Source organism: Octopus bimaculoides, chromosome 2 (assembly GCF_046866305.1).
Source record: "Octopus bimaculoides isolate indiv1 chromosome 2, ASM4686630v1, whole genome shotgun sequence".
NCBI lineage: Eukaryota > Metazoa > Mollusca > Cephalopoda > Octopoda > Octopodidae > Octopus > Octopus bimaculoides.
In genome coordinates, this window is record NC_142929.1 from 194,256,535 (window position 1) to 194,273,327 (window position 16,793).

The following is a 16,793-nucleotide window of genomic DNA, read 5'->3' on the forward strand; positions in this document are numbered from 1 at the left end:
TTTCCAACCCTCACCTTACTGATAGCATCTCTGTGCATGGCTTGTACAGTTCTCACGAACCACTCGTCTATCCTTTGTTCCCACATTGACCACCAGATAAGGGATCAAGGGACCCTGTCAAAAGCTTTCTCCAAGTCAACAAAGGCCAAGTACAGAGGTTTATCTTTGGCTAAGCATTTCTCCTGCAACTGCCTTACCAGAAACATAACAGAGCAGTGGTGCTTCTCTCTGGCACAACACTGCTGCTGTGGTCTGCTGTTTTACTTTTTCCATTATTGTAGCAGTGGTTGTTTGAGTTGCTAGAAATAGTAGCCATATCTCCCTCAATACCCTAATCTTCTTACAACAAAGACATTAGATAATGTAAGCCTTGATAGATTAATGGGGTGGTCATGATTGGAACATATTTGATCAAGGCTGTTTTTTTTAAGTTTGTCACAGTTATGTCCTTTTATGGGATGTCCTTGTGGCCAACAAAAGAAATTCACACAAAACACTCAGCAGCATTTTCCTCAGTTCTTTACATTGTAAGTTCAAATCTGACAGGTACCAAGTTTGCCTTTCATTCATTCAGGGTCAATAAAATACCAGTCAATGTGACTGAACTCTCCCCTAAAATTGCTGGCCTTGTGCCAAATTAGAAATTACTATGAGTAGTTGTGGTGATGGTAATATTAGGGTTACTATTATTATTATTATTATTTCAGTAATCTTATTACAATTATTATCAAACCAGCCAATTCATACCAGCATAGGAAACAGGCACCAAATGTTGTTGTTGTTGTTTTATTATCCCCCTTTCATCCTTTCGGGGTCGATAAAATAAGTACCTGTTGAGTACTAGGGTTGATGTAATCAACTTATACTCTCTCCCCTCACAAATTTCAGGCCTTGTACCTACAGTAGAAAGGATTATTATTATTCTTCTTCTTCTTATTATTATTATTCTTATCCCTGGCTGCTTTCATATGACGTAAGCCTCGCTTCCAGCTGACTTCAGAATCTGAAATGGTTTTCCTATTCTTTCATCTTTATTCTTCTCTCCACAACAAAATTACTGTCTGCTGCATAGTAATTGCTCTCTCTCTCTCTCTCTTTCTCTCTCTCTCTCTCACTATCTCTCTCTCTCTCCCCTTCGTTCTCTTTCTTCCTCCTACCTCTCTCACTCTCTCCTATATATACACATAAATACACCATGTATTGATTCTATGTACATCTGTCTGTTTTTTTGTTTTTTTTTTAACATTGTTTCTTTGGTCGCTGATTAAAACTTATTCTTTCTGTCTTCTTCTTCCACATCTGAAAACATCATAGCCTTTCTATTACAATCATTTCTATTGTTTTGGATTTTTCTGTTTTTATTTAATTTGGTTGATTTTGTTTCAGCAGATTTTTCACAATTTGCTGGGATTCATGTACCTATATCTAGATTATTATAATTATTACTATTATTGTTGTTGTTGTTGTTGTTTTCCAATTTGGCAAAATTATTATTATTTTTTTTTTAGATAGTGACAACTTTCTAAAAGACACATGTTTCATAATAATAATCGTTTCTACATTAGGTACAGGGCCTAAAATTCAGCAAGCTGCCGCAGAAATTCTGCATCCATCTGCTTGGATTTGAGCAGCATGCACCCATCCTGGCTCATCAAACAGCTTTCATCTCCTCATGTCTTTGCACATGTGCCCTTGTTCTGATAATGCTTGGCATTGAAGAATTGATCAAGAGCCAGTTTCATTAGTCAACACCTGAAAACTTCCGATGGGCTAATTTGCTAATGCAATTTCTGAAAGCTTGACCTGCCAGGAAGGATGCATTCTGCTTCCAGTATCCGGGGTGTTGTGTATGGGTTCTGTCTATGGTGACCAAACAGATCAAAAATTTGTGGTGGTCCATGTAACCGACGACTTTGAACTGTGAACAAAATATTCAATCTAGGTACGAACTGGAAGACCCAATGTTGTTTGCCCATGTCCACATTGGTGCATTTGATAATTCTGTTAGTATCAGTCAGCCAATTAGAAGCAACTAAGAAGGTTTGTGAGGCTTTCACACTCTCCTCTCTTATTGGCTACCCCCCTCCCCCACCTTATCCTGGTGTGTGTCCAATATGACATTCCAGTCACCCACTAAATCTAAAGAGTGAAATATTGCAAGGAAAACCGCCTCCAAATGTCTGAAGAAATTCTGGCAGCCCCACCGCAGTTGGGGTGTATATAGTGACTAGTCTAAAAGCCCCACCTTTGCTATTGCTCACATCCAGGGCCACCATCTTACCATCTTAGAAGCACTGCCACCTCACCTCCCATTCCAGGCCAACTAAGTGATGAGAAGAACTGAAAATCATTAAAAACAGGAGCTAGATCGTGTGTCAGAAATCCTGGGTTTTGCTGATGGCTGTCACATCCCTAGCTAGTGACCTGAGGGCGTTGAGCAGGTGACCTTACCTCCAGGGCAACCCCAGGCCACAAGCATTTATACAATTTACTTTTAAACCCACCATGATGACCGGACAGAATTTGGAGAAGAAACAAAGGGCGTTTACTTACCCACTGGTTACCACTGAATGTTAGGTGGTTCAACCTCTGTAATTGTTGGGGTTCTTTTGAGAACCACCTTAAAATCCTACTCATGGCTTTTACATTAGGGGTTCCCACTGAGGCTGTATCTCATTGTGGCGGCAGAGTTACTATATATGTGGAAGTTACAATCACCCGAAGACTTCCTACTCTGAGAAAGAAACACCATTGAGCCATAGGAAATAGTTTCCAGAGATGTTTTTGAAAATTGTCTGTTCTTCAATACCAAGAGTTGATGATCGAGAAACCTAGCAGACCCATTATAGTAGTAAAACTTTTTCTTTTAGTAATGAAGAGGAGATGAAAGCTGGAATGACAAACCATTGGATAAATCTCTCTCCACCCTCAAGGAAAATAGAAAAACTTGGAAGAGGAAGAAATTCTAACACTCAAACAACAGATCTGAACGATTTCAGAATGGTTTCCAAAAGAAATGGAAACAGCATATCGAGGAGGAGGGGGAAGAGGAGGTAGTGGTGTGAATTAGACAAGCATATAAATCACTTCTTAACCCTTGGACTATTGTCTCTTTATAGGTGTTGTGGGTGAGGCTGTACTGGATGGTGTGACTTTTTCCTCAGAAATAAAATATTTAAAGCAAGAATGTTTCTATCTTTTGCTTGTTTCGGTCATTAGACTGTGGCCATGCCGGGGCACTGCCTTGAAGAATTTTTAGTTGAATGTAAATGGAAAGCATTTGCCAAAGGCTGATTTCAGTTTGTCTTAAATTACTGTAACAATTTCTTGATTAACATCATGGGGAAGACATTTTCAAGGTTTTTATTTTTTTTTTCCACAAAGGCGTAGGAGTGGCTGTGTGGTAAGTAGCTTGCTTACGAACCACATAGTTCCGGGTTCAGTCCCATTGCGTGGTACCTTGGACAAGTGTCTTCTACTATAACCTCTGGCCGACCAAAGCCTTGTTAGTGGATTTGGTAGATGGAAACTGAAAGAAGCCCATCGTATATATATATATATATATACATATATATATATATATACATATATACAAGAATAAGGGCAGGGAATCGTCAATTAATAATAGAATTAATAATTAACAATTTTGCCAAGTAGTTCAGTATGAAAAAACCTTTATCGGTAAAACCATTTATCATCATAAATATACAGGGATTAGCATTGAGTTGCTTCTCCAACATACTGAAAATTTAGAAATAGCAGTCAAAGAACTACCGATTCCAAACTACAAATTTTTCTCTAAACGGATGGCGATATTTATGGCACACATAGAACAAAAAACCGGAGGGAAAAGCGTAAACAAAACAAGTCTTTAGTTAATTGGATACGAATCGTTTCATGGTTAAGCGAATGAAAATTTCACTATTCCAATCTTGCCATAAATATCGCCATCCGTTTAGAGAAAAATTTGTAGTTTGGAATCGGTAGTTCTTTGACTGCTATTTCTAAATTTTCAGTATGTTGGAGAAGCAACTCAATGCTAATCCCTGTATATTTATGATTATATACATATATATATATATATATATATATATATATATATATACATATATATATATATTATATACATATATGTACATATATGTATATATATATATATATACATATATGTATGTGTGTCTGTGTTTGTCCCCCCCCCCCCAACATCACTTGACAACCGATGCTGGTGTGTTTACCTCCCCGTAACTTAGCGGTTTGGCAAAAGAGACCGATAGAATAAGTCCTGGGGGCGATTTGCTCGACTAAAGGCGGTGCTCCAGCATGGCCACAGTCAAATGACTGAAACAAATAAAAGAGTAAAGAAAGTATCTTCCTCACCTCAGTGATCTTGTTTGGGTTTCTTCATCTTTACAATAGCCAGTATTGTTAAATAAGTACCAGTAATATATTGGTGTCTATCTATAAACTGTTTTATTTCTTATAGTAAGATTGTATATTTGTTTGTTTTCAGTTTATCGACGAGTAACAATGGATTTGAGAATGCTGATTATGGCATCACTGACCAGTGGTCTTGCTGGAATCGGTTATTATATTTGGAAAAAAGCCCTGAAACCCACTCTACAGTTGCTTTATTATGACATCCGTCTTTTGTCAACCTTATCAAAAGTTGGCAAAGAAAGAAGTAAAAACTACAAAGTTATGAGTTTAGCTGACGTCTTTCAAGCTTCAGTGAAAGCTAACCCAGACAAAGTATTTCTCATCTTTGACCAACAACAATACACTTACAGTTATGCTGATAAAATCTCCAACAAAGTTGCTAATCTTTTGTTATCACTGGGAATCCAGAAAGGTGATGTTGTTGCCATGGTACTGACCAACAGTCCACAGTTTGCTTGGATCTTCCTTGGTGAGACACTTTTTTCCATATTTTCTCTTTTATTATTTTAGAATTTGGAATATTTCTGTTGATTGTTAAACCACTGTCTGTCTCCCATCCACCACCTCTCTCTCTCTTTCTCTCTCTCTCTCTCTCTCTCTCTCTCTCACACACCAATCACTGTTTCACCCATTACTCCTGCCCCCACTCTCCTTGGTATGGTCATGTGATGCATATGGATGAGGACAACCGTGTAAAGAAGTACCGATCTCTAATGGTGGAGAGAACCTGTGGTAGAGGTAGACCCAGGAAGACATGGGATGAGGAGGTGGTGAAGGATGATCTTCAAACCTTGAGCCTCACAGAGGCAATGGCTAGTGACCGAGACCTTTGGAAATATGCAGTGCGAGAGAAGATCCGTCACGCGAAGTGAAATCATAGTTGTGGCTGATGCTGGCAGCCATGCCGCTGGTACATAAAAGCACCCATTATACTCTCGGAGTGGTTGGTGCTAGGAAGGGCATTCAGCCATAGAAACCATGCCAAATCAGACTGGAGTCTGATGCAGCACCTCAGCTTGTCAGCCCTGGTCAAACTGTCCAACCCATGCCAGCATGAAAAATGGACGTTAAATGATGATGATGAGTAAATGTTTGTCTTTTGAAAATGAGTGTTTATTTCATTATTTTGTATAAAAGTTCCAAGAAATTTGATAAAGACATCCAATCATAATTCTTTTGTATGTGTGCTGTATTTCCTGTTATTGCCCTATGGTGGTAAAAGTAGACTTCTAAATTTCACTGTCATCGGATGAGTAACACTCTAATAGTAGTAGTCCTTTCTGCTGTAAGGTACAGTGCCTGGAATTTGGCAGGAGTGGGGGGGGGGGGCTCGTTGATTATAGTGATCCTAGCACTTGACTGGTACTTTATTTTATTGACCCCAAAAGGGTGAAAGACCAAGTTGGCTTCTGTGGAATTTGAACTCAGAACAATGGGCTCATCATATCATCAACAGCAACAAGAAAGAGATTCTTTTAACCCTAGGCTAGCCCTGGTTGAATCGACTTATATGATCAAAGACATTCCAGCTGTCACCTTCTTTTTTTTTTTTTCAAGGAGACTACATTATGCAGTGTGTCCCTCATTCTAAGACGGTTGGATACAATTTCAGGGCAGTTCTCTTGTTTGTGATCGTAATGGTGTTCATGAACTTATAAAATACACTTCCTGTTTAGCCTGGTGGAAACTAATTTCACATTTAACGGCAGAAATACCAATTTCTAATTAATAAACACACAACTTTATCAATGAGGGAAGGAAAACTAAAACTGCAATGTTGATAATTAACTATTTTAATTAATGTATATTACTGTAATCTTTTTTTATCAAATTCCAGTTGCAAGGATAAGAGGATTAGGATTAGGGTTAAATATAAGCCAATCAAGCTCAGTGTTGTTTTATTAGGAAAGTGTTGAAATATAGAGTTAAGTTGATCTGCACCAGGATTATGTAATTCAATACACAGACTGAATAATCACACACACACACACACACACAACTGAAATCTCTGCTTAAATTGGTGCTCTACTACTAAAGAACAGACGTAAACCTAAATGGCCATATTTTTTTAAAAATAAGAATCTGTGTTGCTTGGCACCATACTTTGGAAGCTGAAAGTATGGCTTGCAATTAGCATAGAAGCATGGATACACACTGACAGAACAACACACACACACACACACACATGGGCTGAGTCATACACACATACACCCACAAATACATAGGTACTTGTACACCGAGAAACAGACTCAGACACAAACGTGGACTGGCACGTGCACGTCTAAACACACACACACACACACACATATTATGTTATTCAAGCATAAATAAACTCTGCCACAAGTGTATGTATGCATGTGTATGTGAATATAATGTGTATGTGTTTATGGAAAAGACTGTGTGTGTGTGTGTCTGTATTTATTTGTGTGTGTGTGTGTGTAATACACACACACACAAGGAGAGAATGTGTTGAAGTTTTATATATTAAGAAAAAGAAGGTAATCAGGATTTGGATTAAAAAAATTTTATTTAGCGTTTTTGACCCTTTTAGGGATTCATCGTGGTTAATAACCATTCATGATGAATCCCTAAAAGGGATGGAAATGCTAAATAAACAAGTTTTTTATCCCAATCCTGACTACCTTCTTTTACTTTATATAATGTGGATGCATATTTGGATGTGTATGTATGTGTTTATGTATGTGTATGTATATATATATATGTGTGTGTGTGTGTGTATTAATCTATTGGATTGGTACTTTCTCATCTCCACCCCTGCCCAATTTATCAGGATGACATCATCAATTCAATTAACAGTTTATTATTAAGACTACTTTAAAATCATAACCATGCATTCAGCTCTTCAATAGCTGGTCCTTTTCTCTCTCTCCCACCCCCACCCCCCTTAACATCTCATTAGTTGTTGCTCCTTTTAATCACAAATTAAGTTTTGAAGTGAAAATTCAAATCAAATCTTGGAATCTCTTTCTCCATTTAGATTCTTCCATTTTGCTGTACTTTTTCTAATTTACTTTTAATGGCCTTTGTAATTCTGCTGTTTTTACAACAGCATTGGCTTATGTGAACTTCTGATTAACTCAGGACACACTTCTACTGCATGGGCTTCAGCTGGTGTAACCATGAATAAAGATTTTGTCTGATTTTTCAAAAACTGCACAAAAATTGAATCCATTTCTGATGTTCTCTTCACTGGTTTTAAACTCCTTTCTCTCTGTTTATTGTATTTACAGCTCATGCACACACGCGCACACACACACACACACACACACACACACACACACACACACACACACACACACACACACACACACACACACGCACGCACGCACGCGCGCGCGAAAATTTTTCCCCATTGATTCCAGCAGACTTTCAACTTATTTCTGATCCATTTCTCTTTCAATAAACAATATTTCCAATTTCTATTTGCCTCTTAGGAATTCTTTCCGCTTGTCCATTTTCTGTCTCTGCTCTTTGTTACCTGTTTGTATTTCTGTCATTAAATTCTTCAACTTAACAAATTTTAGATAGTTTTTATATAGTACCCTAACATTCAACTAAATAGGTACCCACAACAATTTGAATATAACACAGAATATGTTTAGGGACCAGTTTTTTTATACCAAACTTCTCATCTGATAAGAATTGCTCATCTTGGCAGCTGAGGAGATTTTAGATTCGCAGGTTCTTCACTTTCACCAGATAATTTTAAATCAATGCTTACGAGTGCAGTTGTCACTATTTTGACCATATGATTCAGTTATATGGTTTCATTGGCTTCAAACACAATTCAACAGCTTGCAATCAGGGCCTTTGCAATCAGAAATAATCCAAGACGTTAGAGACTTCTTAAGTGGCCTCACCTAGTCAGGTCTCTCATGTTCAGAAATAAACTGGGCATAACATTGGTTGTTTTCTTTGTAGCCATAACAACTACTGCATCTGCTGCAAGGGCAGTTAATATATGGTGTGTCTCCTTCAGAGAGGTCTCCTGCCTTCACTGTTGCTGTCCTGTGGATTAGGAATTGTTGTGGGGTGTGTGTTTTCTCTGTCTTTCTCTTTTAGTAGGCAGTAATTGCTAGCTTGAGGGCTACTTTGACTAACTTGAGATGAGCAGAGCAGTAGTTTGTCTCTATATCTCCATGCCAGCAGTTATGTGTGTTTATTATGTGTGTGTGTATCATGCTTTAGTATTCAATACCTCAGACTGGAGCCTGGTGTTGCCATCCGGTTTCACCAGTCCTCAGTCAAATCGTCCAACCCATGCTAGCATGGAAAGCGGACGTTAAACGATGATGATGATGATGATGATCATAAAGCCACCACACTTAATACTGCATTCCCAACTCTATCAAGGGGTCTGATCTTGCATATTACTTGATGACCTCACTAATGCTGGTGCCATGAAAAAATGCATTGAGTATGTTCCATGAAATGGTTGGCATTAGGCAGGGCATCCAGCCATAGAAACCATGCCAAAGCAGGCATTGGCTCATTGGATCCTCTCAAACTGTCCGATTTATGCCAGCATGGAATATGGATGTTAAATGTGTGTGCGTATATATATGTTTGGACGTCTATATACGTTTGTGTATGTTCATGTATACGAGGGGGTACCCAAAAGAAACTGGAATTTTGCAATATTATTTTACTTCCATTGACTTTGATTGCTGTTTCATTTCCAGATCGTAGCCATAGCACCATTTTCTCAACATCCCCACTTCCCCCACACATGACCACCACCCACTGCAGGCCCCTCCACTCTACCTCACATACCTATTTGCCGTCTCATAGTTACCACAGCACCCCCCACCCCAGCCGCTCCAATTTCTCTCACCATCACTTGCTACAGTCCCCTCTTCTTCTCTCAACATTTCCCTCCCATTTTTATGAAACATCCCCCTCTATCCCCCCTGTACCACTTATACTCCCCACCCCCACTGTTCCCTATGGATAGGTCCCAATACATTTCCAACATCATCTATTTCTCTCTCTCCTTCCTTTTTATCCCAGAATAAAGTATCTCCTTTTATAGTAAGACATATCTCGGTCCCTTTTTATACTTTAACCTCTCATCAACTGACATTCACCTCCCTCAATAACCCCACTCCCTTTTCCAGCTGAGGGGTCTTAAGCTGCTTAGTGACCCCATTGCTGCTGGTGTTACATAAAAAGCACCCAGTGCACTCTGTAAAGCGGTTAGTGTTTTAGAAGGGCATTCAGCCATAGACAACAAGGCCTGGTGCAGTTCTCTGGCTTAGCAGCTCCTGTCAAACTTCAACACATGAAAAGATGATTATACATATATATGTATATATATACTGAGGGAGAGAGAGAGAGAGAGCACTATAGATTGAGAGATGTGTACATATATGTCCGTATATATTGGTGTGTGTATATATATATATATATATATATATATATGTGGCAATTTTGAGAAAGACTGAGAGAGCAGTGGTGAGAGAAATGTGTGGTGTGAGGCTGTTTGATAAGAGGAGGACTGAGGACTTGATGGGGATGCTGGGGCTGGAGGAATCAGTGGAGCAGCTGGCAAGGGCAAATGGAGTGGTGGTGGTGGTGGTATGGGCATGTGTTGAGGGTGGATGAGGAACATATTCTGAAGAGGGTGAATGGTCAGTGAAAACGAGGTAGACCAAGGAAAATGTGGGGGAGGAGATTGGGAGGGTTGGCTTGAGAAGGGAGGATGCTCAAAACCGGGCAAGATGGTGAGAGGGCAGTTGTTATGGCATTGAGGGTAGATCTGGCCACCCCCGTTAATGGGGACAAAACCTGGGTTTTAAAAAAATGATGGATGTTGATGATGTATATTTAGTAGAATAACAAAGAGAAAGTTCTTGCTACAGTCATCATATGTATTTGAAAGAATGAGTAGAGATGGCCTTTTTTTTGAGGGGATAATTTTCATTTCAATCTTAATAATAATAATACTACACTCATTGTAAACATTATTAAGATTAAAATCAAAATATCCCCTCAAAAAAGCCATCTCTACTCATTCTTTCAAATATATATATAGATAGATAGATATTTGAAAAAGGAAAAGAATGGCTTCACTGGTAGTTCTGATAATATAAGTTAAGTTTACAGTTTGGTTTGTAGATCTAATAAGTTCTTTGTTAACTTTGGTGGGGAGATTTTTTTAAGATTTCTTGTTAACTTTTCTGGAGAGCCTTCTTGCATTTGTCGGTGGCGGTTGTCAAACTGACAGTAAAATCAACTTATATTATTAGAAAGTTAAATTAATCAGAACTATCAGTGAAGTCATTCTTTTCCTTTTTCAAATATATCTAACTGTATTAAGGATTTCACACGTTTTTCAATATATATATATATATATATATATATATATATATATTTGTTAGCTTTTAATTTTAAACTGATTTGATTATTTATTTTGACAGGTCTTACCAAAATTGGTGCCATTCCTTCCTTATTGAACTACAATCTTCGAAGTAGTGGCCTTGTTCATAATTTGAAAATCAGCCATCCAAAGATTATCATTATTGATAGTGGTAAGTATATATTTCCATATAAGCAGCTTAACCCCCTCAACAGTCATGTTGAAGACAGTTACATAAGAGGTGCAACTCTGACAAGACCACTTTGTACAGACAGGAACTGCATTGTGTGCTCTTTTAAACCTAGCATTAACTGTAAGACCAGAAATGTAGTCTACCAAATAGAATGCATGGAGGGTGATTGTAGGAAATGGAATCTGACGTACATTGGGAAGGACTTCTAGGAGTTTAGCTGAGAGGCTAAATGAGTACAACTTGGAGTTTAAGGACAGGAAACAATTGTCAATACTCTACCACCATGTCCAAGATGAAGATAGTGGCTTGCTGAATTAAACTGGAATCGAAATCTTGTGTAAATACTTGTGCAACTCATTGCTAAGACAGATGCATAAGTCTGTTCTCATAAATGAGACAATGCCAACACTAAATAGAAAGTATACAAATGATAGAGAGATGTGGGCCCTGAATGCAGAGAACAGGCAAAGGTTAGGGAGGAACGAGGCTAGATGTTCTGAGACAGAAGTTAGGCATAAGAGGAATTGGATGCTGTGTGCAAGCGAGAAGATTGCAATGGTGATGTGGGTGGATGCTGACAGATCCATAAAAAAGTGCCAATCTCTCAAAGTAGATGGAATATGTGGAAGTGGGAGACATGGGACGAAGTACTGAAGAATGACCTCAGGATGCTGAATCTTTTAGGCGAGATGACAAAGGACTAAGATGCTTGATGCCTTGCCATTCTCAAGAAGACCCGTGCCCCACGGCAGAAATGTTACGACTGGTCCTTCCAGTGATGTAAAGCATTCATGGCGGTGCCACATAAAAGTGCCGGTGCTGCGCCATGTAGAAACGCCTGTGCCACAAAAAAAAAGCTTTCAGCCCCAGAAACCAAAACCAGACTGGAGCGTGGTGTAGCTAGCCAGCTCTGGCCGTCAAACTGCCCAACCCATGCCGGCATGGACATCAGGCGTTAAATGATGATGATAACACACACACACACACACACACACACACACTCACACTCACACACACACACACACACACACACACACACACACACAGAGAGAGAGAGAGGCATAAGAGTAATTCTGAGGCTGACTCAAAGCTGACCTTGAAGAGTGAAGGCATAGCATTGATGTGAATAGCAACGAAAGGACTTTGACAGAGAAAACTAATTGACTGTTCAATCAAAATACATGAAACAAACCGCTGGACAGTTAATTAGGGAAATAAAGAAGTGGTATTGATCTAGTTACGTGTATTTTAATTTTTATTGGTATAATGACCATCCATAGACACGTACACAACCAGGTTCCCCTGCAGACATCAACGATGGTGACAGCGGCAATGCCATAGTTCATTCTTTAGTCATTTCTGATTCAGGAATCCTGTCATCCATGGCATTCCACTCTTTGACAATCCTTTATTATATCCCAGATTTCAACGACCCATATGTCATTTGTTTTTTGTGATGTTAGGATGTAATTTGATGACTATTTGGCTGCTATTTCTAGCAGTTTGAGTAACTGCATAGAATTTCCCTCTTACACTCACTGCCACCCCTCCTAGGGCAACAGTGTTGCTGGTTGGTCCTTCTTTCTACTCCACTAGTTTATGCATTTTTGCAATCAAATCTTTAAAAAAATAAAAGTAAATTTAGAAATGTCTTTCTCTGTCACTGGAACCTGAAGATGAAGTGCTGACTCATTAATCTTTCAATACTTTGTTTCAATTGTTCCTGTCTGTGGAATCTAAAATATTTACGGATGTCACTTCAAAGCAGAACAACCCTTTTTATAATATTTCACCAAACATTTAAGATGGTCGGCTAACAGAATTATGAAGATGCCAGGCAAAATGCTTTGTGGCATTTCATCTGTCTTTAAGTTTGGAGTCCAAATTTCGCCAAGATCATACTTTGCCTTTCATCCTTTCAGGGTCAATAGAATAAGTACCAGTTGTACACTGGGGTCAATGAAATTCTCCTACAAAACTGCTGGCCTTGTGCCAAAATTTGAGACCAATATTTCACCAAACATCATTTTCTCTTTTTCTTTCCATTTTTTCCAGATATTGATATTCAAAACAACATGAAAGAAATCCAACCTGAATTCCACATCCCAATCTATGTCGTATCAACTTCAACGAAATCCTGTATTTTACCAGACTTTTTGTCATTTGATGATGTTTTGGAATTGTCTTCAGATGCAATAGTAGATCCTTCTTTGAGGAAGCCATTACATATGTCATCTTTGTTCTGTTATATCTACACATCAGGCACCACAGGTAAATCAACAGCTGCAATTATTGATCACAGAATGCACACTACACATGCACACACACACACACACACACACACACACACACAGCTATATATGTCTACCTATATCCTAAGTTGTTGTATTAATTATTAATGCATTGTTAAACCCCAGTACGTTATATAAATGCAATGAATATTGATGGAATATATTTACATGTGTAGTGAATAGATTAAAATGATAGTCAACCTGTTTAGAATTATATGGTTATATATTTAGAATAATAAACAGCAGAAAACCTTAAATTTGAGGGTAAAAATTATTCAACAGTCCTGATTTGCATAATAATGTGGGACGCAGTGTATGTCTGTGTGCGTATATATATATATATATACATATATATCTATCTATGTGTGTGTATGTATATATATATATATATATGTATGTATATATATTCGATAGCTTCCGCTATCTGGGCGACCAAGTTAGTAGTGGGGGTGGGTGCGCTGAAAGTGTAGCTGCTAGAATAAGAATAGCTTGGGCAAAGTTTAGAGAGCTCTTACCCCTGCTGGCGACAAAGGGACTCTCACTCAGAGTAAAGGGCAGACTGTATGACGCATGTGTACGAACAGCCATGCTACATGGCAGTGAAACATGGGCTGTAACTGCTGAGGACATACGTAAGCTCGCAAGGAATGAAGCCAGTATGCTCCGTTGGATGTGTAATGTCAATGTGAATACCCGTCAGAGTGTAAGTATCTTGAGAGAAAAGCTGAACATTAGAAGCATCAGTTGTGGCGTGCAAAAGAGACGATTGCGCTGGTATGGACATGTGGTGAGAATGGATGAGGATAGCTGCGTGAAAAAGTGCCACACCCTAACAGTTGAGGGAACCCGTGGAAGAGGTAGGCCCAGGAAGACCTGGGCTGAGGTGGTGAGGCAAGACCTTCGAACATTGGGCCTTACCGAGGCGATGACTACTGACTGAGACCTTTGGAAATGTGCTGTGCGTGAGAAGACCCGGCAAGCCAAGTAAGGTCGTTGCCAGTGCCCCTGGACTGGTTCTTGTGCGGGTGGCACATGAGATGCACCATTTTGAGCGTGGCCGTTGCCAGTACCGCCTGACTAGCCTCCGTAGGATTTTCGAGCGAGATTGTTGCCAGTGCCCCTGGACTGGCTTGTGCGGGTGGCACATAAAAGACACCATTTTGAGCGTGGCCGTTGCCAGTATCGCCTGACTGGCCTTCATGCAGGTGACACGTAAAAGCACCTACTACACTCTCTGAGTGGTTGGCCTTAGGAAAGGCATCCAGCTGAAGAAACTCTGCCAAATTTAGATTGGAGCCTGGTGTTGCCATCCGGTTTCACATGTCCTCAGTCAAGTCGTCCAACCCATGCTAGCATGGAAAGCGGACGTTAAACGATGATGATGATAATGATATATCTATCTTCCGCACACGCACAGATATTCATCTCCCTTTTTCACTCTCCTGTCTTAGAAAGAACTTTTCCCCCACCACCTCCTCTTCCGGTCTTTTCACAATGTAACCTCGTGGGCATCGGTACCATTTTCCTCTTTCTCCGTTCTTCCATTCTCCGAACTTTCCATCTTTCCGACGAAGGGCTACGCCCGAAACGTCATACACTGTTTCTTTCCTTTCCTTTCCTGAGCGTCCAGTAACACTATCCATATCACGTCCTCACTTTGTTGTTTTTTTGTTATTGTTTTTTTTAACTATATATATATATATATATATATATATATATATATATATATATATATATATATATATGTGTGTGTGTGTGTGTATATGTGTGTGTGTGTATATATATGTGTATGTATGTATGTGTATGTATGTATATCATCATCATCGTTTAACGTCCTCTTTCCATGCTAGCATGGGTTGGACGGCTTGACTGAAGACTGGCTAGCCAGGGGGCTGCACCAGGCTCCAATCTGATCTGGCAAGGTTTCTACAGCTGGATGCCCTTCCTAATGCCAACCACTCTGAGAGTGTAGTGGGTGCTTTTTACATGCCACTGGCATCAACCACAACAATGACTTCACTTGACTCAGCAGGTTTTTGCAAGCACAGTTTATTGCCCAATGACTGAAAGGTACTCTTAAATGGGCCGGTTATGCTGCACTGGCATAGGTCATGGTTACGGTCTCACTTGGCTTGCTGGGTCTTCTCAAGCACAGTTTGTTGCCCAATGACTGAAAGGTACTCTTAAATGGGCCGGTTATGCTGCACTGGCATAGGCCACGGCTATGGTCTCACTTGGCTTGCTGGGTCTTCTCAAGCGCAGCGTATCTCCAAACATTTCATATATATATATGTCTGCATAAATATATAAATATGTATATATATCATCAGCATCATCATTCGCTTTCCATGCTAGCATGGGTTGGACGATTTGACTGAGGACTGGCAAACTGGAAGGCTGCACCAGGATATATATATATATGTGATCAGATCTGTAGTGGGGGTGGTTGCACTGAGAGTGTAACAACAAGAGTAAGAATAGCCTGGGCAAAGTTCAGGGAGCTCCTACCTCTGCTAGCAACTAAGGGCCTCTTGCTCAGGATGAAAGGTAGACTGTATGATGCATGTGTGTGAACAGCCATGAACACTGAGGACATGTGTAGGCTGTAAAGAAATAAAGCTAGTATGATCCACTGGATGTGTAATGTCAGAGTGTAAGTGCCCCGAGAGAAAAGTTGGGCATTCTGGATGATCTGTAGAGCTCAATGAGGATGTCCTGCAGACCATGGTGGAACAAAATCCCATCATAACTGTTGAAGAACTGGAAGAGAAGCTTGGATTTGGTCGTTCAACCATTCATTGACACCTGCATGCCATTGGAAAAGTCAGCAAATTGGGTCGATGGGTTCTTCACAAACTTTCTAAGTCTAATCGCACAGAGAGAGTGAATGTGATGAGAAATAAGTTCTCTATAAAAATGTCAAGTGCCGAAGACAGTGGGTAGAGAAAAGAGAAACACTGACACTCTTGGCTAAAGAAGGTCTTCACCCAGGTCAGGTGTTATCTGTTTGGTGGGTTATGAAAAATTTAGTCCACTTTGAACTTTTAAACCCAAACCAAATGATAACAAAGGAGATCTACTGTGAGCAGCTTAAGTCAGCACTAGAAGAAAAATGACCATCTTTGGTTTCAAGACGAAAAGTGTTCTTCCATCAGGATAATGCTCGACCACATACAGCAAGGATGACATTCCAAAGACTGGAGCAGTTTGAATGGGCAACAATGATCCATCCATCATATTCGCCGGACATTGCCCCATCTGATTATCATTTATTCCGCAGTCTTCAAAAACATTTAGACCGCAAAGATATGAATTCTGTAGATGAGGTCAGAACAGTACTGGAGGAGTATTTTTCATCACGGACAAATGAATTTTGGAAGAGGGGCCTTGCAAGTCTACCAGATAAATGGAAGAGCATTGTAGAAAATGAAGGAGAGTATGTTTTAGATTAGAAAAAGAACTTTATCTTAATTTTGAAGAATAAAAGAAGTAT

At 39.5% G+C, this 16,793-nt stretch overlaps 1 protein-coding gene across 3 annotated transcripts in view; it reads left to right on the top strand.

Annotated features, from left to right (window-relative positions):
• The window catches only part of LOC106881939 (long-chain fatty acid transport protein 6), a 62,020-nt gene that overhangs the window by 20,089 nt on the left and 25,138 nt on the right, over positions 1–16,793 (top strand). For all 3 annotated transcript variants that reach the window (XM_089348289.1, XM_089348290.1, XM_089348291.1), the window contains exons 2-4: positions 4,511–4,906; positions 10,878–10,988; positions 13,065–13,280. In XM_089348289.1, the coding sequence (XP_089204415.1) occupies positions 4,528–4,906; positions 10,878–10,988; positions 13,065–13,280 (706 nt within the window). In that variant the 5' untranslated portion in view covers positions 4,511–4,527. The remainder of the gene's footprint in view (positions 1–4,510; positions 4,907–10,877; positions 10,989–13,064; positions 13,281–16,793) is intronic.